Source organism: Ostrea edulis, chromosome 2 (genome assembly GCF_947568905.1).
Source record: "Ostrea edulis chromosome 2, xbOstEdul1.1, whole genome shotgun sequence".
Classification (NCBI taxonomy): domain Eukaryota; kingdom Metazoa; phylum Mollusca; class Bivalvia; order Ostreida; family Ostreidae; genus Ostrea; species Ostrea edulis.
This window is the reverse complement of record NC_079165.1, coordinates 20,339,343-20,367,014: the sequence shown is the minus strand read 5'-3', so window position 1 is coordinate 20,367,014 and position 27,672 is coordinate 20,339,343. Positions and strand designations below refer to the sequence as shown.

The following is a 27,672-nucleotide window of genomic DNA, read 5'->3' as shown; positions in this document are numbered from 1 at the left end:
CATTTGTTTCTGTAAATAAATTACGACCTCTGTATACTAATAATATTATTTAATAATGTTATTATTAGTATACAGAGGTCGTAAGTGATTATTAGTATACAGAGGTCGTAAGTTGTTATTAGTATACAGAGGTCGTAAGTTATTATTAGTATACAGAGATCGTAAGTTATTATTAGTATACAGAGGTCGTAAGTTATTATTAGTATACAGAGGTCGTAAGTTGTTATTAGTATACAGAGGTCGTAAGTTGTTATTAGTATACAGAGGTCGTAAGTAATTATTAGTATACAGAGGTCGTAAGTGATTATTAGTATACAGAGGTCGTAAGTTATTATTAGTATACAGAGGTCGTAAGTTGTTATTAGTATACAGAGGTCGTAAGTTGTTATTAGTATACAGAGGTCGTAAGTAATTATTAGTATACAGAGGTCGTAAGTGATTATTAGTATACAGAGGTCGTAAGTTATTATTAGTATACAGTGGTCGTAAGTTATTATTAGTATACAAATGTGTATATTGCCACCATTTTAAGATGCCAGATATACAAAACCAGAAATATATGTTAACATCAGAAAATCACCCATTTTCGTTATACAGAATAATTAAAAATAGAAAATTGTTGATATGACAAATTTTAAATGTCAACATTTAAGAAAACTGCTAATTCATTAATATGTATAAATTAATTGTGGATATTGGAGAAATCATGTTTAACAGACATGCAATAGAAGAAATACCAGCATAGGAGTTATTAGCCTTGACAACATTTTTAAATAATCGATTTTCTATGGAAAATATGAACTTTTTAAGTACAGTTGTATAAATAGTTTAACAAATTTTTATTTTATGCAGTGAATAAAATTCCTCTGAAAGATATATTTCTATCAATAATTTGTACAAAGTTTAGATTCATAAAGATTTTTGCAAAAACTTATGACATCACGTGAGGATCAACCAACCTTAAATCGCATTTATTACAGTCTTATTTCTCTAGGTTAATTTTGCCAGTGTCCACTTTCGAAATTTTCAAAAAGTTATCATAGCATCTTTTTGGGGTAGGAGATTGAAATAGTTCTCGAATCTTGGCTCATACTTGTACATTCTAGCTATAGCTATAGTTCGTAGTTCGTACATTCTAGCTATAGCTATAGTTCGTAGTTCGTACATTCTAGCTATACCTATAGGTCGTACATTCTAGCTATAGTTCGTAGTTTGTACATTCTAGCTATAGTTCGTAGTTTGTACATTCTAGCTGTAGTTCGTAGTTTGTACATTTTAACTATACTGCATACATTCTACCTATAGTTTGTACATTCTAGCTGTAGTTCGTAGTTTGTACATTCTAGCTATAGTTCGTAGTTTGTACATTTTAACTATACTGCATACATTCTACCTATAGTTTGTACATTCTAGCTGTAGTTCGTACTTTGTACATTCTAGCTATAGTTCGTAGTTTGTACATTCTAGCTATAGTTCGTAGTTTGTACATTCTAGCTATACTGCATACATTCTAGCTATAGTTCGTAGTTTTTTATAGCATTTTAACGTCAGAATTCCATTTTTGTTTGAATTCATCGAGTAAAGTAAGTTCTACATTTGACTTTAGTTTGAATTACATGTGTTATTTTGCCAAATGTTTAAATGTCGGTGCTCAATTGTTTGAAAGGTTGAAATCTAAAAGCTGAGGCTTTTATATTTCAAATCTAATAAAAATTAGTAATTTCAATTAGATCGGCTAAAAAAAATTAGAACTGTCCTAATGGGACTAATACCCCCCGCAGGGCATATAAGATGATGGAAAATATTTAATGCAAGCACATTTGTGTCTATTACTACAAGTACAACCAAACCAGGAAATATCTGTAACTTCCATAACTGTTAAAATATTTCAATGAAAATAGAAGATGTACAACTACATTATATATATAAGATGAGAATAAAGTTTGAATCAAATCTGTTCAACGGTATTAGAATTAAACTCTGGACAAAGTGCGCAACCCCCAAAATGAAAAGAAAATGTGCGTAACTTCTATAACTGATAAAATATTTCAATGAAAATAGGAGATGCACAACTACATAATATATAGAAGATGTGCATAAAGTTTGAATGAAATATGTCCAGCGGTATTAGAAATAAACTTCGGACAAATTACGTCTACGGACAAACGGACGGACAGACGGACAAAGTGATTCCAATATACCCCTCAAACTTCGTTTGCGGGGGGGGGGTATAATAAATAGCAATTTTGCATTGGATAAATGTTGCCTAGCTATAAATAGATAGGTTATCATTGTAAAAAAAATGCATATCCTTATTCATATATTAATATGGATATCACAGATGGATATGACAAACATCAGTCCTATTCAGAGTGGGGGGAAATTCTTCATTAATTGCCCTGAATATGAGCTAACTCTCAAATAGGGAATAGTGAAATCAGGGTCGCAGGAAAGGTCAAGGTAAAATAAAATTACCACAGTTGAATAGTCACCACTAATACATATAGTGTAAGAGTTTTCATAAAAATATTGTCAATAGATGCTTTGAAACTGAGCTAAACGCCATATAAGAAAAAGTGAGGTCAAAGTTAAAGGAAATGTCAAGGTAAAAATTAATGATAAAGTTGAATAGATATCGTCAATAGTATCAGCATGTAACACTATATGCCCCAGCCATATTCATGGTGGGGCATAACATATAAGCAAGTGATGCACATATTTATACCTCCCAGCCAGACGTATTGTATTTATCAAGATTGATATGCAAACTGCTCACAACTGCAACGCATTCAGGAGGAAACGGCTATCACTACAATTTGTAAAGATATCGAAAGAGACGAGACTGCTACGCGTAGCCATATGTCCCCCACTGCCGCAAAAATTCCACAACTCCTGTAACATTTGTAGAATCAAAATTGCGGTGGAATATGATCAACTATATAATGTGACTAACAATCCTGCAAAATTTGAACAAAATCCATACAGTGGTCTTCGAGGAGCTGCATCCACAAAGTGTTCATATAGTGTAGTGTGCATAAATTCAAGAAAGTCTCCCAACTCTTGTAAAATTTGCTGAATTAAAAGGGTCACACAATATGACCAACTACTTATGGTGACTAACAATCCTACAAATTTGAACAAAATCCGTTGAGCAGTTTCAGAGGAGTTGCATCCACAAAGAGTTCCACTATAATAGTGTAGCATGTAAAAATTCAACAAAATACCATGTATCCTGTAAAATTTGTCGAATCAAAATGGCGGCGCAATAAACTACAAATGGTGACTTACAAAATTTGAACAAAATCTGTTGAGCGGTTTCGGAGGAGTTGTGTCCATAAAGTCAAGGGGACGGACAGATGCACGGACACCAGTATTTCTATGTCGCCGTCCGCGTTGCCACGGGGAACGAAACATTGAAAATAAGGTACATATCACATGCATGACTAAATTCTCCCAAATGTATGTCCGGGGAATAAGTGGACCAATGAAGACAAAGCATGATCAAACCAGGTCATTATATAAAAAGTATCACTTCTAAAAATTTGAACAATTTATTTCATTTCCCAATATCCAGCAATAACAACATATTAATTAAGCAATTAATATCAGACATAAAAATAATAAACCTTCCCATAAAATTGTAATAATATCAATATACAATTTTAAAAACTGTATACTTATACATGGTACAAGAACACTGAATTTATTTGCTTTCGAAAGCTGAAGAACATAATAATGCAAAATCTTCAATCCAATACAGAATTATCAAATGTAAATCGTAAAGGAGTAAAAAAGGAACTGACTCTGAGTTCTAATCAGATCTGTAATGGTGGACTTCCTGAATTTTCACGTGACAAAAATTGTAGAAATAACAATACAGAATAAAAAATTGAAATAAAATGACACCATTGTGACCACACCCAAAACATAACAGGACAACAAATGGTTGAATATAAAAGTATAAATATTCATAATAGATGCCACATAGCATGGACAATTTAAAACATAACCTAAACTGAACAATACAATGTAATTTAACTAGTAAGTACATGTATTCAGTAACTTCTGTCCATGCAATATTCAAAATATTAAAACCATAACACACATATGATTACTGTATACAATATAAAATAATTGATGGTTGTTAATAAGTTAAGCACATATTATCAAAATTTTATATAAAACCTTAGCACAAAGTAATATATGCATGTAGGAAAAAATTTAGTTATCAAAAAAGATATAAAAATACATATTTCAACCTGAGTTTTACAATAATCAAAGCTATTCTCCTTTCCCCATTCTTTAAATCATGCCATCTGGTTATGCTGATAGTGCTATATAATTTACAGAATTTCAGAATCTGTAAAAGTAATTGCCTTTTAAATGCCTGTCTATGGTGCTTCAATAGGATAATTTAAATCTCTCCGAAAATTCCAGCAAAATAGAACTTTCATCGGTGGGGTACAGTGTGATGATTTACCACTAATGTCTGAATTTTGTGGAAAAAATATGTCACTCAAACTCTTCAAAAGGGCATTTGTATAAAATTACATTACATAAGGCCATTGTCAATGCAATCTAACTTATCACAAATTATATCAAACTTTATAAATTTCTTTTTATGTCCAATGAATAGGCAATACAGGAGGAGGAAATAATGCCTACAGAATTATTTGACAAGTTTATTTTTCAAGTCTAAGGGCTGTATAACCACTGAAACTGTGTCAATCTGAATAATTGGGGATGATCTGTAACTTATCAGATTAATTAATGTCTGCAAGCACAGAGATGAAAAAAATCGTAAAACAGTGAATTTTACAAAAATCCAAGGGCTGCAACTCTGCTGAAAGTTGGACTTCCTCTTGATCTGTTAGACATTAATATACAACTGCACGCTTAGTATCAGTTCAATATTGTCAGATATATCACATCCCTTAGAAACGGTAAATACTAAGGTATGGTGAACAGAAGGAGAGGACCGACTCTATATGTCCCTGCAATTTCATGGTGGGGGCATATATAAAATTTTGAATTCATGTCTATCATCTGGAAAGATGACTTTTGATGAAACACTTACTTTTAGACTCAGGTAAGCATAAAACAATTGTATAACATAAATTATACAAATACTGATGTAAACAAATCCACACCCTTAAAATCAGCATTAAATGGAAGCATGCCAATCTAATCGCCAATACGTAAAGGTACGTACATGTATGTACATTCTAAATTGTTGAATATTATGGAATAATGTTTAAACTAATAATTAAAAACCAAGTTTATTTACAGAATATAAACAAAAATTACCCCATGCTTTCATTGCCTTTATACCTCCATAAACTAGTTCTCTTTTAATTCACAGAAGATGACAACAGTTCTTTTTTAATTCACTGAATGTAACTATACGTAGTTACTGTATTTCTTTTTGTTAAATTCTTATGCAAATATGGTGAACAAAAATCAATGCCAGCCATTCAAATTTTGTTCATAATTTAACTTGGCCAGATTAAAAGAATTTATATTTGCAGACGTTAAAATATACATTTAAAAGACCTGTGTGTCAATAGTAAATCATTGTGTACTGATGATAATGATCTCTATAAGTACAAATGTACAAGCATATCCAAAGTTTACTAGAAAAGTGTACCAAACTGAGGCAAAAGAATGAAAATAATCAATAGGTTTAATATCTAAAACAGGGTCAGGGGAAAAGTATACACAATTTGTTCAAATTGCTCATTATTTGCACATTCGAATTCGTAAAAATGAAAAAAAACAAACAAACTTAAAACACTACACAATGTAAACTTCAGTGAAGCAGCTAAATATTATAGGAAGGAGTGTTGCTCGCTGATGGGTAGGGCATGTTGCCAGGGGGTAGATATGTAGGGTTTCCGGGAGCCGATGGTTGAATTCACAGGATATGGCAAAGATCCATCGGAAGGCATGTAGGACTTCTTCCCATCTGAAAATTGAAGATACTTTAATTTACATGTCAATTGATAAAGACTGTACAGCCTTAGTGATGTATTCAAATCAAGTTATTCTACTCAGCATAAATTCATAATGGAAAAGTTGTGTGTAATTGATATTCTTATATTGAACAAAATCACTTTCTAAGAAGCTTTCAGAATTAGAAATTGTTGATCAATACTATGACATTTACAACATGCACACATCAGGGGAAACAGTGACTGTCTGTATCCACACTTCAATGCTTCAGTTTAACTGGCAGAATTTGTTCTCTCGTGATAAACTGACGATATCACTTGATCTAATGGTTTGCTTTTCTCTAGCGATAAAGGTCTCTATCAATGTCATGAAATATGGATGGCATGCAATGTTAATAACGGCTGCAGAGTGGATAATCTCTACTCACCAAACAAAACATTCACAATATATCAGATTCAACTCAATTCACAATACATTTTTTTAATGTGCATAGACCCAAAAACCAATAAAGAACAGCAATATACTATTTATTGTCAATGTTTTCAAGGAATATAGCAGCAAACAACTTATTGTGCAATGTACTGTAGTTTTTGAATTTATTTTTCTTGAGTTCCAGGCTTGGATTTCTCGAAAAAAATCTCAAATTTAAGTTTGAGTTTTCTTTTATTTGAGCAGTCAAAATTTGAGTAAAATCTCAGACTTTTAAAAGTCCAAATTTCAACTTAAGTTTATTTAAATCCAGGCCAGATGTCTAAAAACTAAAAGTAGGTCAGTTGCAATGAAACTTGAGGAGTGAGGATAGGGGCATACTACTCATGACAGAGACACCGGTACAGAAAGGAATGTTAGGGATGTTATCGGAAAAAAATTAGTACGCAGACGAAAGTAATAACTCATACATGACTGTTAACACTAATGCAAGGTCACCTCATGCACACAACATAACATGGTGAGGGAAAACTCGTATCACAAGAACTCTGGGCTTTCAATTCGAACTCAAAGGCAACGATTTGTTTAATTCTCAGGAATCGCCAGTTCAAATCCAATATCAACTTCTAGGTGCTATGATCCCAGGAATCTACCTTTGGCATCTTCAGCTACCCCAAATTAGATTTTTTACCTCTTCCAGTTCGACTCATTGAAAGCCCCGAGAAGTAGTATCACCTACATGCATTGTAAATAGTACATGTTTCTACCTTGATGCTGAAATGGTGGTGGATTCACAGGATAAGACAAACCCCCTTCTACAGAATATTGATTAACAACATTAGATGGGGGTGCTGCCGGATCCTACATTGTTTATAAACATGGAATAAGGCAAACCCCCTTCTACAGAATATTGATTAACAACATTAGATGGGGTGCTACCGGATCCTACATTGTTTATAAACATGGAGTAAGGCAAAACCCCTTCTACAGAATATTGATTAACAACATTAGATGGGGTGCTGCCAGATCCTACATTGTTTATAAACATGGAATCAATACAAGTAGCAAACAATTAAAGCATCTTTTTATCATTCCAGGAAAAATCACAAAAAATTCATATAAAGTGTAATCAAAGCGCTTGTATCATTCTTTTGGTGGTGAAATGATACTGCATACTAGGTGTTTTAACGAGCCATTAAATAAGATGTTGGTGTAATGAGCCACCTTAACAAATAATGCAATTCACACAAAAAAGAACCTTTCCCTGTTCTTAAGGTCCTGGAACCAGTATCATTGAGAGGCCCATGGACCACATCACTCACCTGAGTCACCTTAGCCCATATTTAAAGACTTTCTTCATTATATTTGTATGTAAAACAGATCCCCTATTGTGGCCCCACCCTACCCCCAAGGGGGAGGTGGGGGAGTGGGGGGTACGATTTTAACAAACTTGAATCTCCACTATGTCAGAAAGCTTTCATATAATTGTAAACCTTTCTAACCCTGTAGTTCTTGAACAGAAGATTTTCAATATATATTTGTATGTAAAACTTTGATCCCCTATTCCGGCCCCACCCTACGCCCGGGGGCCACGATTTTAACAAGCTTGAATTTCTACTATGTTAGAAAGCTTTCGTGTAAATTTGAACTTTCCTGGCCTATTGGTTCTTGAGAAGATTTTTAAATGACCCCACCCTATTTTGTATTTTAGTGATTATCTCCCCTTTGAAGGGGGCATGGTACTTCATTTGAACAAACTTGAATCCCTTTTATCCAAGGATGATTTGTACTAAGTTTGGTTGAAATTGGCCCAGTGGTTCTGGAGAAGAAGATGAAAATGTGAAAAGTTTATGGAGAGATAGATGGACAGATAGACAAAAGACAGAAGGTGATCACAATAGCTGACTTGAGGTATTCGCTCAGGGGAGCTAAGCACTGGTGCAAGAGCACCTCATGTAAAATACTCTGTACAAGTATAACAGTACAATGATTGTAGAAATCTAACCCTTTAAATCTATTCTTCTAACTTACTGAATATAGAAATCTAATCCTCTAACTCAATGATTATAGAAATCTAATTCTCTAACTCAATGATTATAGAAATCTTATTCTCTAACTCAATGATTATAGAAATCTAATTCTCTAACTCAGTGATTATAGAAATCTAATTCTCTCAATCGGTGTTTATAAAATCTAATCCTCTAACATAATGATTATAGAAATCTAATTCTCTAACTCAGCGATTATAGAAATCTAGTTCTCTAACTCATCAGTGATTATAGAAATTTATTCCTTTAACTCAATGATTATAGAAATCTAATCCTCTAACTCAATGATTATAGAAATCTAATTTTCTAACTCAATGATCATAGTAATCTAATTCTTTAACTCAGTGATTATAGAAATCTAATTCTCTAACTCAGTGAAAATAGAAATCTAATTCTCTAATTCAGTGATTATAGAAATCTAATTCTCTAACTCAGGGAGTATAAAAATCAAATTCTCTAACTCAGTGATTATAGACATCTAATTTTCTAACTCAATGATTATAGAAATCTAATTCTCTATCTCAGTGATAATAGAAATCTAATTCTTTAACTCAGCGATTATAGAAATCTAATTCTCTAACTCATTAGTGTTTGTAGAAATCTATTCCTTTAACTCAATTATTATAGAAATCTAATCCTCCAACTCAATGATTATAGAAATCTAATTTTCTAACTCAATGATTATAAAAATCTTATTCTCTAACTCAATGATGATAGAAATCTAATTCTCTAACTCAATGATTATAGAAATCAAATTTTCTAACTCGGGGATTATAGAAATCTAATTCTCTAACTCAGGGATTATAGAAATCTAATTTTCTAACTTACTGAATATAGAAATCTAATTCTCAAACTCAATAATTATAGAAATCTAATCCTCTAACTCAATGATTCTAGAAATCTAATTCTCTAACTCAATGATTATAGAAATCTAATTCTCTAGCTCAATGATCATAGAAATCTAATTATCTAACTCAGCGTTTATAAAAATCTAATACTTTAACTCAATGATTATAGAATTCTAATTCTCTAACTCAGCGATTATAGAAATCTAATTCTCTAACTCAGCGATTATAGAAATGTAGTTCTCAAACTCATCAGTGATTATAGAAATCTATTCCTTTAACTCAATGATTATACAAATCTAATTCTCTAGCTCAATGATCATAGAAATCTAATTCTCTAACTCAGTGTTTATAAAAATCTAATCCTTTAACTCAATGATTATAGAATTCTAATTCTCTAACTCAGCGATTATAGAAATCTAATTCTCTAACTCAGCGATTATAGAAATGTAGTTCTCAAACTCATCAGTGATTATAGAAATCTATTCCTTTAACTCAATGATTATACAAATCTAATCCTCTAACTCAATGATTATAGAAATCTAATCCTCTAACTCAATGATTCTAGAAATCTAATCATCTAACTCAGTGATTATAGAAATCTAATTCTGTAACTCAATGATTATAGAAATCTAATTTTCTAACTCATTGATTATAAAAATCTTATTCTCTAACTCAATGATTATAGAAATCTAATTCTCTAACTCAATGATTATAGAAATCTAAGTTTCTAACTTACTGAATATAGAAATCTAATTCTCAAACTCAATGATCATAGAAATCTAATTCTCTAACTCAGTGTTTATAAAAATCTAATCCTTTAACTCAATGATTATAGAAATATAATTCTCTAGCTCAATGATCATAGAAATCTAATTCTCTAACTCAGTGTTTATAAAAATCTAATACTTTAACTCAATGATTATAGAATTCTAATTCTCTAACTCAGTGATTATAGAAATCTATTCCTTTAACTCAATGATTATACAAATCTAATCCTCTAACTCAATGATTCTAGAAATCTAATCCTCTAACTCAATGATTCTAAAAATCTAATCCTCTACCTCGATGATTATAGAAATCTAATTCTCTAACTCAATGGTTATAGAAATTTAATTCTCTAACTCAATGGTTATAGAAATCTAATCATCTAACTCAGTGATTATAGAAATCTAATTCTCTAACTCAGGGATTATAAAAATCTAATTCTCTAACTCAGCGAGTATAGAAATATAATTCTCTAACTCAGTGATTATAGAAATCTAATTCTTGAACTCAGTGATAATAGAAATCTTATTCTCTAACTCAGCAATTATGGATATCTAGTTCTCTAGCTCTTCAGTGATTATAGAAATCTATTCCTTTAACTCAAGGATGATAGAAATCTAATCCTCTAACTCAATGATGATAAAAATCTAATTCTCAAACTCGATGATTATAGAAATCTAATTCTCTAACTCAGTGATTATAGAAATCTAATCATCTAACTCAGTGATTATAGAAATCTAATTCTATAACTCAGGGATTATAGAAATCTAATTCTCTAACTCAGGAAGGATAGAAATCTAATCCTTTAACTCAATGATTATAGAAATCCAATCCTCTAACTCAGTGATTATAGAAATCTAATTCTTGAACTCAGTGATTATAGAAATCTAATTCTCTAACTCAATGATTATAGAAATCTAATTCTATAACATACTGAATATAGAAATCTAATTGTCTAACTCAATGATTATAGAAATCTAATCCTCTAACTCATTGATTATAGAAATCTAATTCTGTAACTCAATGATTATAGAAATCTAATCCTATAACTCAATGATTATAGAAATCTAATTCTCTACCTCAATGATTATAGAAATCTAACTCTCTAACTCAATGATTATAGAAATCTAAATTTTTTTACTCAATGATTATAGAAATCTAATTCTCTTAATCAGTGAGGATAGAAATTTTATTCTCTAACTGAAAGATTATAGGACTCTATTTCTCTAGTTCAATGATGATAGAAATCTAATTCTCTAACTCAGTGTTTATAAAAATCTAATCCTTTAACTCAATGATTATAGAAATCTAATTCTCTAACTCAGCAATTATAGAAATCTAGTTCTCTAACTCATCAGTGTTTGTAGAAATCTATTCCTTTAACTCAATGATTATAGAAATCTAATCCTCTAAATCAATGATTATAGAATTCTAATTCTCAAACTCAATGATTATAGAAATCTAATTCTCTAAGTCAATAATTCTAGAAATTTAATCCTCTAACTCAATGATAATAGAAATCTAATTCTCTAACTCAATGATTATAAAAATCTTATTCTCTAACTCAATGATTATAGAAGTCTAATTCTCTAACTCAATGATTATAGAAATCTAATTCTCTAACTCAGTGATTATAGAAATCTAATTCTCTAACTAAGTGATTATAGAAATCTAATTCTCTAACTCAGGGATTATAGAAATCTAATTTTCAAACTTACTGAATATAGAAATCTAATAATCTAACTCAGCGATTATAGGAATCTAATTCTCAAACTCAATGATTATAGAAATCTATTCCTTTAACTCAATGATGATAGAAATCTAATCCTCTAACTCAATGATGATAGAAATCTAATTCTCAAACTCAATGATTATAGAAATCTAATTCTCTAACTCAATGATGATAGAAATCTGATTCTCTAAATCAGTGATGATAGAAATCTAGTTCTCTAGCTCATCTAATTCTCTAACTCAATGATGATAGAAATCTAATTCTCTAACTCAATGATTATAAAAATCTAATTCTCTAACTCAGGGAGTATAGAAATATAATTCTCTAACTCAGTGATTATAAAATTCTAATCCTTTAACTCAGTGATTATAAAAATCTAATTCTCTAACTCAGGGAGTATAGAAATATAATTCTCTAACTCAGTGATTATAGAAATCTAATTCTTGAACTCAGTGATAATAGAAATCTAATTCTCTAACTCAGCGATTATGGATATCTAGTTCTCTAGCTCATCAGTGATTATAGAAATCTATTCCTTTAACTCAATGATGATAGAAATCTAATCCTCTAACTCAATGATGATAAAAATCTAATTCTCAAACTCAATGATTATAGAAATCTAATTATCTAACTCAGTGATTATAGAAATCTAATCCTCTAACTCAGTGATTATAGAAATCTAATTCTATAACTCAGGGATTATAAAAATCTAATTCTCTAACTCAGCGAGTATAGAAATATAATTCTTTAACTCAGTGATTATAGAAATCTAATTCTTGAACTCAGTGATAATAGAAATCTAATTCTCTAACTCAGCGATTATGGATATCTAGTTCTCTAGCTCTTCAGTGATTATAGAAATCTATTCCTTTAACTCAAGGATGATAGAAATCTAATCCTCTAACTCAATGATGATAAAAATCTAATTCTCAAACTCGATGATTATAGAAAGCTAATTCTCTAACTCAGTGATTATAGAAATCTAATCATCTAACTCAGTGATTATAGAAATCTAATTCTATAACTCAGGGATTATAGAAATCTAATTCTCTAACTCAGGAAGAATAGAAATCTAATCCTTTAACTCAGTGATTATAGAAATCCAATCCTCTAACTCAGTGATTATAGAAATCTAATTCTTGAACTCAGTGATTATAGAAATCTAATTCTCTAACTCAATGATTATAGAAATCTAATTCTATAACATACTGAATATAGAAATCTAATTGTCTAACTCAATGATTATAGAAATCTAATCCTCTAACTCATTGATTATAGAAATCTAATTCTGTAACTCAATGATTATAGAAATCTAATCCTATAACTCAATGATTATAGAAATCTAATTCTCTACCTCAATGATTATAGAAATCTAACTCTCTAACTCAATGATTATAGAAATCTAAATTTTTTTACTCAATGATTATAGAAATCTAAATCTCTAACTCAGTGATTATAGAAATCTAATTCTCTGACTCAATGATCATAGTAATCTAATTCTCCAACTCACTGACTATAGAAATCTAATTCTGTAACTCAATGATTATAGAAATCTAATTCTCTTAATCAGTGAGGATAGAAATTTTATTCTCTAACTGAAAGATTATAGGACTCTATTTCTCTAGCTCAATGATGATAGAAATCTAACTCTCTAACTCAGTGTTTATAAAAATCTAATCCTCTAACTCAATGATTATAGAAATCTAATTCTCTAACTCAGCAATTATAGAAATCTAGTTCTCTAACTCATCAGTGTTTGTAGAAATCTATTCCTTTAACTCAATGATTATAGAAATCTAATCCTCTAAATCAATGATTATAGAATTCTAATTCTCAAACTCAATGATTATAGAAATCTAATTCTCTAAGTCAATAATTCTAGAAATTTAATCCTCTAACTCAATGATTATAGAAATCTAATTCTCTAACTCAATGATTATAAAAATCTTATTCTCTAACTCAATGATTATAGAAGTCTAATTCTCTAACTCAATGATTATAGAAATCTAATTCTCTAACTCAGTGATTATAGAAATCTAATTCTCTAACTCAGGGATTATAGAAATCTAATTCTCTAACTCAGGGATTATAGAAATCTAATTTTCAAACTTACTGAATATAGAAATCTAATTCTCTAACTCAATGATTATAGAAATTTAATTCTCTAACTTACTGAATATTGAAATCTAATCCTTTAACTCAATGATGATAGAAATCCAATCCTCTAACTCAGTGGTTATAGAAATCTAATCCTTTATCTCAATGATTATAGAAATCTAATTCTCTAACTCAGCGATAATAGAAATCTATTTCTCTAACTCAGCGATTATAGAAATGTAGTTCTCTAACTCATCAGTGATTATAGAAATGTATTCCTTGAACACATTGATTATAGAAATCTAATCCTCTAACTCAATGATTCTAAAAATCTAATCCTCTAACTCAATGATGATAGAAATCTAATTCTCAAACTCAATGATTATAGAAATCTAATTCTGTAACTCAATGATGATAGAAATCTGATTCTCTAAATCAGTGATGATAGAAATCTAGTTCTCTAGCTCATCAGTGATTCTAGAAATCTATTCCTGTAACTCAATGATGATTGAAATCTAATCCTCTAACTCAATGATTCTAAAAATCTAATCCTCTAACTCAATGATGATAGAAATCTAATTCTCAAACTCAATGATTATAGAAATCTAATTCTGTAACTCAATGATGATAGAAATCTGATTCTCTAAATCAGTGATGATAGAAATCTAGTTCTCTAGCTCATCAGTGATTCTAGAAATCTATTCCTGTAACTCAATGATGATTGAAATCTAATCCTCTAACTCAATGATTATAGAAATCTAATTCTCTAACTCAATGATGATAGAAATATAATTCTCTAACTCAATGATGATAGAAATCTAATTTCCTAACTCAGTGATTATAGATATCTGGTTCTCTAACTCAGTGATTATAGAAATCTAATTCTCTAAATCAGTGATTATAGAAATTTAATTCTCTAGCTTACTGAATAGTGAAATCTAATCCTTTAACTCAATGATGATAGAAATCCAATCCTCTAACTCAGTGGTTATAGAAATCTAATCCTTTAACTCAGTGGTTATAGAAATTTAATCCTCTAACTCAGTGTTTATAAAAATCTAATCCTCTAACTCAATGATTATAGAAATCTAATTCTCTAACTCAGCAATTATAGAAATCTAGTTCTCTAACTCATCAGTGATTAAAGAAATCTATTCTTTAACTCAATGATTATAGAAATCTAATTCTCTAACTCAATGATGATAGAAATCTAATTCTCTAACTCAGTGATGATAGAAATCTAATTCTCTAACTCAGTGATGATAGAAATCTAATTCTCTAACTTAGTGATGATAGAAATCTAATCCTCTAACTCAATGATTATAGAAATCTAATTCTCTAACTCAATGATTATAGTAATCTAATTCTTTAACTCAATGATTATAGAAATCTAATTCTCTAACTCAGTGTTTATAAAAATATAATCCTCTAACTCAATGACTATAGAAATCTAATTATCTAACTCAATGATTATAGAAATCTAATTCTCTAACTTAATGGTTATAGAAATCTAATTCTCTAACTCAATGATGATAGAAATCTAATCCTCTAACTCAATGATGATAGAAATCTAATTCTCTAACTCAGTGATTATAGAAATTTAATTCTTTAACTCAGTGTTTATAAAAATCTAATTCTCTAACATAATGATTATAGAAATCTAATTCTCTAACTCCGTGATTATAGAAATCTAATCCTCAAACGAATACCTCAAGCTCAGTGGTTGCAGAAATCTATATATATATACTCCTTTCACCAATACCTCTAATTCATTGATTGTAGAAATTTAATCTTGATTACTAATACCCTTCAGTGAACTTCAGAATTGATCTGACTGGTATATAGCACTGAATTTGTAGAGTTCTTACCGATCTTCAAGACCAGTATCATTTTTAATTCAAATAGATGATGATATAGAGAGTGAATAAAAAATACATGTGCTAAAATCCATATGCTATGTCATATCAGCCTGGGGCCACTGAGGCTTACATGACATACGATATAGATTTTAGCAATTAATATTTCATTTATTATATACATTTCAAAATATGTATATATGTACAGTGTTTTTGAGGGGAAATATTTTGTCTGAACAAAGCTGATATTGAATCTCAGAGCCGATTTTACATAATGGTATTCTATTTGTAACATGCAGGTTCAATTTTTTTGGGGCACTTTTTAGAGGTAGATGAAGGAATATTTGTTGCATGCACATGTATTGTATTTTTTCTTTCTTTAGATTTAAACATAGTTGATTGTGGAAGTATCAAAATTTAATAAACTTGTCAACAAAGTTAAGAATACATGAAACGAGTTTTATTTCTTATGTATTCATCATAATTAACACTGAGTCTTATTTCTTATGAACTTAAAGGGATATACAACATTTTCAAATAGGGTCATCAATGTGATTCCGAGTCACTATAGATAACATGTTTTCTTTTCCTTGATTTGATATGCATTTTTGCACACCGGTCTGATATGTGATATGTGTTTTCGGACTGGTCGTTGAACACCGATCTGATGTGTGATATGAGTTTTCGGACTGGTCGTTGAACACCGGTCTGATATGTGATATGTTTTTTCGAACCGGTCGTTGCTATTGGCTGTTGTGATGTCACACGGAGAAGAATTGCTATGGTTATTACCAGGTACATCAGAATGAAATACACGTACTCGACTTCATGATGCCAGGATGAAAACAAGCAGTCTTTTTACAGTATTACTGCCCCCTACAACCCCAACAATTATTCTATACAAAGGGCTATAACTCTAATGAAAATCTATCAACAGTGTTATTTCATGTAAATACATGTACCTCAATGTCAAATGAAAATATGTTCACTGCAAAAGTGACTTGTGTTTCATATTGAAATTAACTATATTAATTGTTTTAAAAAATATGTACATCGACAATATGAGCAGCAATTTTTTCATGATCTTTGTATTAAAAAACAATGTTTGTCAATTGACAACTGCAAAATATTAAATTGACCATGTAATCACAGGGACTAAGCTTGTTTTGGGCCCGAACTCTGTGATACCATAAATATATTTATATATATTAAAATATATTTATGGTATCACAGAGTTCGAGCCCAAAACGGGCTTAGCCCCTGTGCATATAGTTATATTAAACAGTGCACTGGGAGGAAAAATAAATTTGAGAAACGCATACATTCCATACAAACACAGCTGTCAACCATATCTGTTTTTGACATTTATGCACAATTCATTTGTTGTGATGGACGGGTTCTATCTTGTTTAACGTCCAACGCGTGCATTTTTCACTCATATGGAGAAAGCACCATTACTGGTGAAGGGCTGCAAAACTTAGGCATATGCTTGTTGCTTATGGCCATTGAGCAGTGAGGGATTTTTATCGTGCCACACTGCTGTAACACAGGGCCTTGGTTTTTTGCAGTCTCATTCAAAGGACCACCCCATTTAGCCGCCTCTTACAAACAAGTATGAGGTACTGAGGACCTATTCTGAACCGGATCCTCACGGGAATTGTGATGGACTGGTACAGACTGAAAACTGAGCTGCTCATTGTTCCAATGTCTTAACGAGGAACAACACACCTATTGAAATGTGTGATATTCCTTACTTCATTTCATATACACCACATCAACATCAGCTGGACAATACATTACTGATCATTTCACATCAACACCAGCTACACAATACATTACTGATCATTTCATATCAACAGCAGCTACACAATACATTACTGATCATTTCATATCAACACCAGCTACATAATACATAGCTAACACACACACAGTGCTATTACAGGTACTCACCATTATAGATGGGTCTGAGTGGTACACTCTGACCGGGGTAATCTGAAAAAACGAGTGCACATGCATGCAGTTATTTACAATAAAACCATTCACCAACAACAAAACTGCTACTCAAAGCACAACAGTGGAAAAACAAAAGGGCAGTCCAGCATCATTAGTGATTATATATGTACAATGGTAAGTGCTTACAGGACATTATTAGCAAGTATGTTCCTAGAGCCCCCCCCCCCCCCTTTCCAACTGATTGATTGATTGAATATTGTTTAACATTCCTCTTGAGAATATTTCACTTATATGGAGATGTCATCATTGCCGGTGAAGGGCTACAAAATTTAGGCCTATGCTCGGCGCTTATGGCCTTTGAGCAGGAAGGGATCTTTATCGTACCACACCTGCTGTGACACGGGACTTCGGTTTTTGCGATCTCATCCGAAGGACCACCCCATTTAGTCGCCTTTTGCAACAAGAAAGGGGTACTGAGAACCTATTCTAACCTGGATTCCCTCGGGAGTCTTCGAACTGAAATGTATCAATGATTTTAAGGCTTGACATACAACTACTATTAAGATATGATATTACAAAAATCAAAATGGAATATTGGTACTTATAGAGTAAGATAAAGGGATCCCAAAGAGATTTAAAAGTCATTTCTCTTGTCCATCTATTCTATATATAATTATTTTATCATGATTCAGGGACTCTGGAGTAAATAACTGTGATGGTAAACAGGAAGTTTGTGTTGTATTGAGATGAAGAAATACCTTAGTTTAATAATGCATTGACATTGACAACAATGTGTAAATGCATGCCTAAACATAACCCTATTAACAGAATATCAAAAATTCGTTGCTGTTTTTATAAAACTGTTAAGAACCAGTCACTACAAATAACAGCTTGGATGGCACATGCATGTACATGTTTAAGCCTTGCCAGATAGAAATCGACCTTATGGCAAAAACATATTTTGATATTTTTATGATTTCAGATGGTACGTGAAATGCCATTAACAAAAATGAAAATGGGATCAAAACTTCTGCATTAAAAACAAAGCATTTTGAAAATGATTATTTTGAAATTTCTTATGAGACACCTGGATATCTTAAATCTTATTCGTTTCTTTCTTATCATAAAGTTGCACTCCATAAGGTCAATTTCTATCTGGCAAGGCTCTTTTAGTGAAATAAACAAGCAATGTCGAGTAGAATCACCTTCAGCCATGTTGTGGTCTTTGCGAATCACCGTTCCACGGAACTTTTTGCTTCTTTTGACACAGCAGTAACAGATTAGAAAAATAGCTCCGACTCCCAACAGGATCCCAATGACAACACCAGCTACTCTTCCTCCACTTAAAAAAAGCCCAATGAAAACATCCTCAATTAATTATTTTTACATCGTTCATCTTTTAACAAAAGTTTCCACACTGTAATTCAAAGATATGGTGAAAATAACAGGTGCATCACATGCTTTCCTAGTCAGATACATTTAGAATAAGTAACAAATGTAAATAATATGTCCATCAAAAGGTTATGTAGGTGGGTTATTTTTAAATAAAAGGTGCTTGTTTATTATGACAGTGGTTTATAGCAAACTTAGCAAAAATGCCATTAGTTGTAAGTCTATACATGTAATATTTCCTCAAAAATGCCATTAGTTGTAGGTCTATACATGTAATATTTCCTTTAAAATGCCATTAGTTGTAAGTCTATACATGTAATATTACCTCAAAAAAAGTTTAACAACCTGTAATCTTCTCAAAAATTGAAGAAAATCAAACTCCTTGCCATGTGCTCTACTTCAGTAATAAAATACAAATACTTTGCAAAATAATGAAGAGATCTAATCTAAATGCTCATTCTGGTGAAATATGAGAGACAATCGTGATCTTTCATATTTTCCTGGGTGGGTTTTTTCCGGGACAAATTCAAAAGATTCAATAACCATTTAGAAGACTGTCCCACTAACGCACAATAGGTACCTGTGTTGAATTTTATTACATTATACCACACTTTTGTGTTAATAAGAGGAAGCATTACACCAAAAGCAGAAGAGTAGGGAAGTTTGAGATAAGATATAAGATAAGATAAGCTTCTGTTTAAGTGTGCTGCGTGCATGTCAATAGTCAATACAACAAGGAAACAGGCTCCAGAGAGATTTTAGACGGACAAAACATATTTACAAAGTAACAAGTAATTAGGCTTAATTAAAGAAATATGTGTGGTTCCGGTTACCCGACCGTCCGTAGTAAGGCTAGTTTTTACCCCCGACACTAAACTTTTTTCTATTTCCAAAATCAGTTACCGTATTTTGCCGAATATAATGCACACTTTTTGCAAGATTTTCTTTTATGAGAAAGTATGCATAATATATACATGTACCACTATATACATATAGGGGCAAAAACAAACCATGTACCCTATCAAAAGGGGAAGGTGTAAACCATCTATGATTAAAACATTTCGTCATACATTGCTGAAATTTATAGGCTTATAAAAACAAGAGGTCCAGGGGCCACAACTCTCGCCAAAGCCACGATACTTATACAAAGATCTTACCGGAACACATAGTGACTCAACAATAAGACAAGTGCGAATCCTACAGCTAAGGGACACAATCTAAATAACATTCAAGTTTCATACCTCAATGCATAGATATAAATCTAGCTCAGGGTTTGACACTGAGGCACGTCCGACCGACTGAATCTACTAAATGATAGGTCCGGTCGGGTAAAATGTTGATTTACTAGTCCGACTGGTCGTGTTGAAAAAATAAACAAGAAACTTTACTTTAAACCATAAGATATTTTATTCTTAACTAAAAAAGAATAACTGTAGAGTTTGCGAGCAATTTTGAACCGCATGATGACACAATCTCTATTTTTAGTTCTAATAAATAAGTCGCGGTCGGAAGTGATGTTTTATGACATCTACTCGATGTTAATGTGTGTAAAGTTATGTTTTAGATGAATTTATTTTCATTTTTTTAAAAACCCAGTTTATTTGAATCAAATATAAGAAAGTGTTTATCAAATTAATAGTAAAAAGCTATTTTTCAGTGTTGACATATGTGCAGGAATGTCTCTATATTCAAATACGACTTCTCGTCCTCAAGGAAAGATGTCCCATTAGAGAAAAAAAGTAAAAGGTTGGGAAGAAACCAATCAAGACTTATGAAATAGAGATTTAAAAAAATGGTTGAGGCCATTTTATTTTAAATTGACTAGAGAATTTCCATTTCGGGTAGAATTTAAAGAAACAGAAAATGTGTTTGAAAATGAAAGCGTTAAATTGAATGACGAGACTAAAGCTCTATTTTGAGACAATTAAGTACTTTTAAGTTCATGCAAACTTAATGTTTGTCATTTGAATTAAGTACATTTAAATATGGAGAAACTATCAGTTTCTGGAAAGTTGGTCGGGGCAAGTGGATGTAAGGTCAGGTCTAGCAAAAATCATTAGAAGTAGCCCGACTGGTCTAGTGCTAAAAAAAGTAAATGTCAAACCCTGATCTAGCTGTAAAATACCTTAATTCAATTATATAAATCTAGCAATAAAATACCTTAATTCATGCAATTATATAAATCTAGCAATAAAATATTGGTGCTCAAAAGCTTAAATGATGTTTTTTATTTCAAAAGCTCAGTGGACCTTCACAAATGATGTCCATTTTATGATATACACGAACAACAATTTACTTCCTTTGTTGAGCGTTGCTGAAATGAATATGTTGTTGTGTAACCATTATGTATAGATGAATAAATAAGACTGATATATCATTAATCATTTTTATTAAGAATACTAAAATGTGACTTTTATCCATAGCAATCAGTTTAATCTTGCTTGTATATTTTCTGCATAGACCTCTGGGTCCATGTAATAACTCTAAATATATTTTTGAAATCAGCTTTTTTTTAAACACTTCTCAATAGACTCATATACATGTATGCTAAATATCACCCCCAATTATAGTCCTGCACAATACGCTGGGGACATGATTTATACACTGAATGAAGATGCTTGCATATTAATTATATTGATAAATTGCACTATTCTTGTTCTTGAGAAGAATATCATTTTCTCTATCATAATTCTAACTTATCATTTCTATGCTAACTCAACACAGTACTCTTTATATATATAACACCCGTTATAAATTTCAATAGTACACTTACATTGGGAGGGCCTGTGAACTAGAGTATGCATTCCGAATTTCAAAACCGACACTTACTCATCCCAGAAAGTGCAGCAGTACTGTTGTCCCTCATCCCCACAACAGTAGGTGTGGTCATCTCCCATACTCTCGTCAGTAGGACAAATAAACCGCCCCAAGTACGACACACCGCCATTTGAATTCTTATCGTATTTATCATTGTAGCACACCTCTGGCACTGGAATGAAAATGTTTGAATATGCTACTAAAAATATCTATTTTAAAAATATGTTATTGCTTCAAGAATCAAGTTAATAAATTAAAAGATCCACAGGCTCTCTCGGTCACCTGAGAATTAGTTAAAAGTATCACTAGCCCTATTAGGACTATGAAATCTAGAGAAAACATCCTTGTTCTGCATATCTAAGCTAAATTCTAATATTCAGCAACAGTGTAACTCTTTTAAATATACCCCCCAACTAATATCCATACATTAGTTTTTATTATCAGCAAACTTAAAGAAGTCTTTCAAATGATAAAGACAATAATCACTATAATAATTTTGTTCCCACTTTGGAGCCAATATCCTTACCCCCTAGGATCATGAAATGTACAATTTTGGTAAAGGACTACCTGATCCTTCTCAATATCTATTTATCTATCTCAAAAGCACTAAAGAAGATATTATTCAAATGTTTTACACATAAACACTATATACCTGCCCTGGAGTCAGAACCTCTCTTCCAGAGATCATGAAATTGACAGTTTTGGTAGAGGTCTTCCAGCTCTACAACACTATGCATTAGTTTTTCTTATAGATGTGTGGTTGAAGAGAAATGTTTTTTGAAAATTTGTCAATTTTAGAGTTTTTGTCCCATCCCTAAGGACCTGGGGGTGCAGGAGTCCTGAAATTTACAAATTTGAAAACAATAGAAAGGTAGTTTTCAAAAAGAAGTTACAAAAGTTCAATTGTTAATGCACGGTGCACAATAGACCGCATGACAGGGACAATGGACGATAAACGATGGAGGATGCTGACATTTTACAATAAGTCACCTGAGTTTCCTCTGGAGACCTAACAAGTGTATACAGCTGGTTTGTAATGGAAAACAGTTTTCTGTAAACAACAGAAATGTTCTGTGTATTTGGTAACTTAATTCATTTTTTCTTCACTTTTTGACTGTTGTGTAATGATGATAATGTCCTTTATTTATACAGGAAAACACGATTAGGTTTAGAACTAGCTTATAATGTGGTCCTCATATATTCAGAACTAGCTCATATTGTGGTCCTCAAAGCATGTATTCAGACAGCAGTATTATGCTAATACAATAGTGATAAGTCTATTTCAAATATGAAAGTTTGAGATATCAATCATTCTAGATATTTGAGTAAATCCTCGATATTACTTTCTATTAACTTACAATCCTCGATATTACTTTCTATTAACTTACAATCCTCGATATTACTTTCTATTAACTTACAATCCTCGATATTACTTCCTATTAACTTACAATTCTCTATATTACTTCCTATTAACTTACAATCCTCGATATTACTTTCTATTAACTTACAATCCCCAATATTACTTTCTATTAACTTACAATCCCCAATATTACTTCCTATTAACTTACAATCCTCGATATTACTTCCTATTAACTTACAATCCCCAATATTACTTTCTATTAACTTACAATCCTCGATATTACTTCCTATTAACTTACAATCCTCTATATTACTTCCTATTAACTTACAATCCTCGATATTACTTCCTATTAACTTACAATCCTCGATATTACTTCCTATTAACTTACAATACGCAATATTACTTCCTATTAACTTACAATTCTCTATATTACTTCCTATTAACTTACAATACTCGATATTACTTCCCATTAACTTACAATCCCCAATATTACTTTCTATTAACTTACAATCCCCAATATTACTTTCTATTAACTTACAATCCTCGATATTACTTCCTATTAACTTACAATCCCCAATATTACTTTCTATTAACTTACAATCCTCGATATTACTTTCTATTAACTTAGAATCCCCTTGTAATCTGTAACCATGCCGTATTTTCCATCTTGTAGCACCATACACTGAGCCCATCAATATAGCATCTTTCAGTTGGCTTTTTGAGGATATCCTATTACCAGAGAATTTGGATACATGTCTGGAGGCTGACCGAGAACGACCAGAAAAGCGGAACCATCTTCCTCCACCTCCGCCCCTTCTGGCATCAATCAATGCTATCACTGGGGAAAAAATCAATGACAAAAAGGTATTATTGAGATATGAGAGTTAATGGAGAAAAAAAAACAAATGAAAGGACATACAGACTGATAGTAATCAGATGTAAAGATAATTCAACGTGTAGCGGTCACCCAGCCAAGTACTGATCACGCTCGCTGTTGCTTAACTAAATGCATGATACACTAATCTTATAGGAAACTGATCAATGAAAACCAAAGATCTGAAGCATAGATGACTATATAACATTGCATATAAGTTAACTGTGGTCAGTGGCTTGAAAATGATGAGTTATTATGCATTAAAATGCATATAATTATTTTTTGATTATTATTTTATGAACGAAAAATGTATAGCTAATCAGAACAAATCTTAAAATATCATAATTTTCAAAATATTTTAGTGTCAATAGAACTATTGTCCATCAGGATATTACACTTATCCAGGTTGGGAACACTTCCCTTATAGCGAGATGTTCCCGCTAAAACGCGATTATCCCGAAAAATAAACATTACCATAAACAGGTGTTTTGGCGTCTTTATTGAATATAATGGCAAATTCAGTGCAACGCTAAATAAGTGCGACACATACTCAACATGACGCGAATTGTTTCTATGAAATTGACAACATAGTCAAGAAATTGCATATCAAAGTTGCTGTGTAAGAAGGAAGCAGTCTGAAATCCAATGCACATCGTGAGTGTTTTTGTTTTGATGAATATATTTGCAGAAGTATCAGACATTTCAGCAATTTTTCTTCTTTTCACGTGAAACACGAAAAGATGTACTCCACGGGTGTTTTTCTCGGTTGTACGGGATATATCTACTCTCGTTAGAGAGAAATAATCGCGTTTTAGCAAGAATATCTCGCTAAAAGGGAAGTATTCTCAACCTATTAACAGGTCATTACACCGACCCACATTTTTTCCACACCTACAAAGTATATTGTATAATTTACCTACCCAAAATGAAGATGTTTACACAAGTCAGAGTACGTATATTCATACTGACGAATTCGTAGAGAGGATTTCCTGTACTGCCTCCTTATCGGCTTATATTCTAGATCTATTGCGACATAATGTTACAGTATTATCATAATCATAGACCGCTGACTTCTCGCCCCAAATTATCTTCCTGTTTTCACAGCGCCCTCACCGGGAGTCATAAGTGAAACTTCCTTTTACAGAAATGGCATGTAGTGACGAAAATCTGGTTGATGTTTTCAAGGTAAAAACATAACTAAAATCATTATTATAACCTGTATATTTCAATTTCACAGAAGCAAAGGAATAATAGAAATTACAACGATCAATCATACCATGATATGTCAAGAGAAAGTATTTTGAGATGGTATCTAAGTAGGCCTGGCCTAGTTGTAGGAGGCAAAGAACTTTGTTATGGATGAAAAGCTGTTAACTAGCTTGATAAATAATATACCGTATAACATGGTTGATCTTAAAAAGTTATACATTTTCCCCAGACCACATTCCTACCAGTAAAATGTTTTGTAATGTCACGGGTTCACAACAAGAACATGACAAATTCTGAAAACAGATGCGATTATAAGTATTATTTACCGATAAGAGAGTGCGATGATATGGGAGGGCAATGGTCCTGGATTTTCCTAGTCCAGCTGGGAAAACAGATAGCAAGAGACTGAACGCAGCCATGGATTGCTGTCTTGAAATGTTGCTATGGAATTATACAGGTATAGCATTATTTTCTTATTCATATCTTGATGAACTCTGAATGTCTGAAATTTGGAATCTTGAGAGGGACGTTAAATACAATCATTCAATCAATCTAATATTTGGGGGAAATAATGCTGCCTACATGTACTTTATCAGGGAGACCCGGATTGATACTCGTACCCGGCGCCGCGTCCAACCCACAGGCATCGTTTGGGGTCGAATTTACTATTACAATATTTTGCCAAATGTTTAAATGTCGGTTCTCAATTGTTTGAAAGGTTGAAATCTAAAAGCTGAGGCTTTTATATTTCAAATCTAATAAAAATTAGTAATTTCAATTAGATAGGCTAAAAAAAATTAGAACTGTCCTAATGGGACTAATACCCCCCGCGGGGCATATAAGATTATGGGAAATAATTAATGCAAGCACATTTGTGTCTATTACTACAAGTACAACCAAAGCAGAAAATGTCTGTAACTTCGATAACTGTTAAAATATTTCAATGAAAATAGAAGATGCACAACTACATTATATATATAAGATGAGAATAAAGTTTGAATCAAATCTGTTCAACGGTATTAGAATAAAACTCTGGACAAAGTGAGCAACCCCCAAAATGAAAAGAAAATGTGCGTAACTTCTATAACTGATAAAATATTTCAATGAAAATAGGAGATGCACAACTACATAATATATAGAAGATGTGCATAAAGTTTGAATGAAATATGTCCAACGGTATTAGAAATAAACTTCGGACAAATTGCGTCTACGGACAAACGGACAGACAGACGGACGGACAGACGGACAAAGTGATTCCAGTATACCCCCCAAACTTCGTTTGCGAGGGGTATAATAAATAGCAATTTTGCATTTGATAAATGTTGCCTAGCTACAAATAGATAGATTATCATTGTAAAAAAAATGCAGATCCTTATTCATATATTAATATGGATATCACAGATGGATATGACAAACATCGGTCCTATTCAGAGTGGGGGAAAATTCTTCATTAATTGCTCTGAATATGAGCTAACTCTCAAATAGGGAATAGTGAAGTCAGGGTCGCAGGAAAGGTCAAGGTAAAATAAAATTACCACAGTTGAATAGTCACCACTAATACGTAGACTGTAAGAGTTTTCATAAAAATATTGTCAATAGATGCTTTGAAACTGAGCTAAACGCCATATCAGAAAAAGTGAGGTCAAAGTTAAAGGAAATGTCAAGGTAAAAATTAATGATAAAGTTGAATAGATATCGCCAATAGTATCAGCATGTAACACTATATGCCCCAGCCATATTCATGGTGGGTCATAACATATAAGCAAGTGATCCACATATTTATACCTCCCAGTCATTAAAACAGACGTATTGTATTTATCAAGATTGATATGCAAACTGCTCACAACTGCAACGCATTCAGGAGGAAACGACTATCATTAGAATTTATAAAGATATCGAAAGAGACAAAACTGCTACGCGTAGCCATATGTCCCCCACTGCCGCAAAAATTCCACAACTCCTGTAACATTTGTAGAATCAACATTGTGGTGGAATATGATCAACTATATATTGTGACTAACAATCCTGCAAAATTTGAACAAAATCCATACAGTGGTCTCCGAGGAGCTGCATCCACAAAGTGTTCATATAGTGTAGTGTGCATAAATTCAAGAAAGTCTCCTAACTCTTGTAAAAATTGCTGAATTAAAAGGGTCACACAATATGACCAACTACTTATGTTGACTAACAATCCTACAAATTTGAACAAAATTCGTTGAGCAGTCTCAGAGGAGTTGCATCCACAAAGAGTTCCACTATAATAGTGTAGCATGTAAAAATTCAACAGAATACCATGTATCCTGTAAAATTTGTCGAATCAAAATGGCGGCGCAATAAACT

General features: G+C 31.9%; 1 protein-coding gene across 4 annotated transcripts; it reads right to left on the bottom strand.

Annotated features, from left to right (window-relative positions):
* Window positions 1–3,532: 3,532 nt before the first annotated feature.
* LOC125681836 (cysteine and tyrosine-rich protein 1-like) lies at window positions 3,533–25,197 on the bottom strand. 4 transcript variants are annotated; one of them, XM_056156382.1, is made up of 7 exons: window positions 25,044–25,197; window positions 23,848–24,087; window positions 21,902–22,061; window positions 18,886–19,022; window positions 17,678–17,719; window positions 7,149–7,196; window positions 3,533–5,965 (listed from the first exon to the last, which is right to left on the bottom strand). In XM_056156382.1, the coding sequence occupies exons 1-7, from the start codon at window positions 25,084–25,086 to the stop codon at window positions 5,829–5,831; spliced, it is 807 nt and encodes a 268-aa protein (XP_056012357.1). In that variant the 5' UTR covers window positions 25,087–25,197; the 3' UTR covers window positions 3,533–5,828. The 4 variants fall into 4 exon arrangements, with proteins under 4 accessions (XP_056012357.1, XP_056012358.1, XP_056012359.1 ...); XM_056156383.1 differs by having other exon boundaries at window positions 23,863–24,087; XM_056156384.1 differs by lacking the exon at window positions 7,149–7,196.
* Window positions 25,198–27,672: the final 2,475 nt, after the last annotated feature.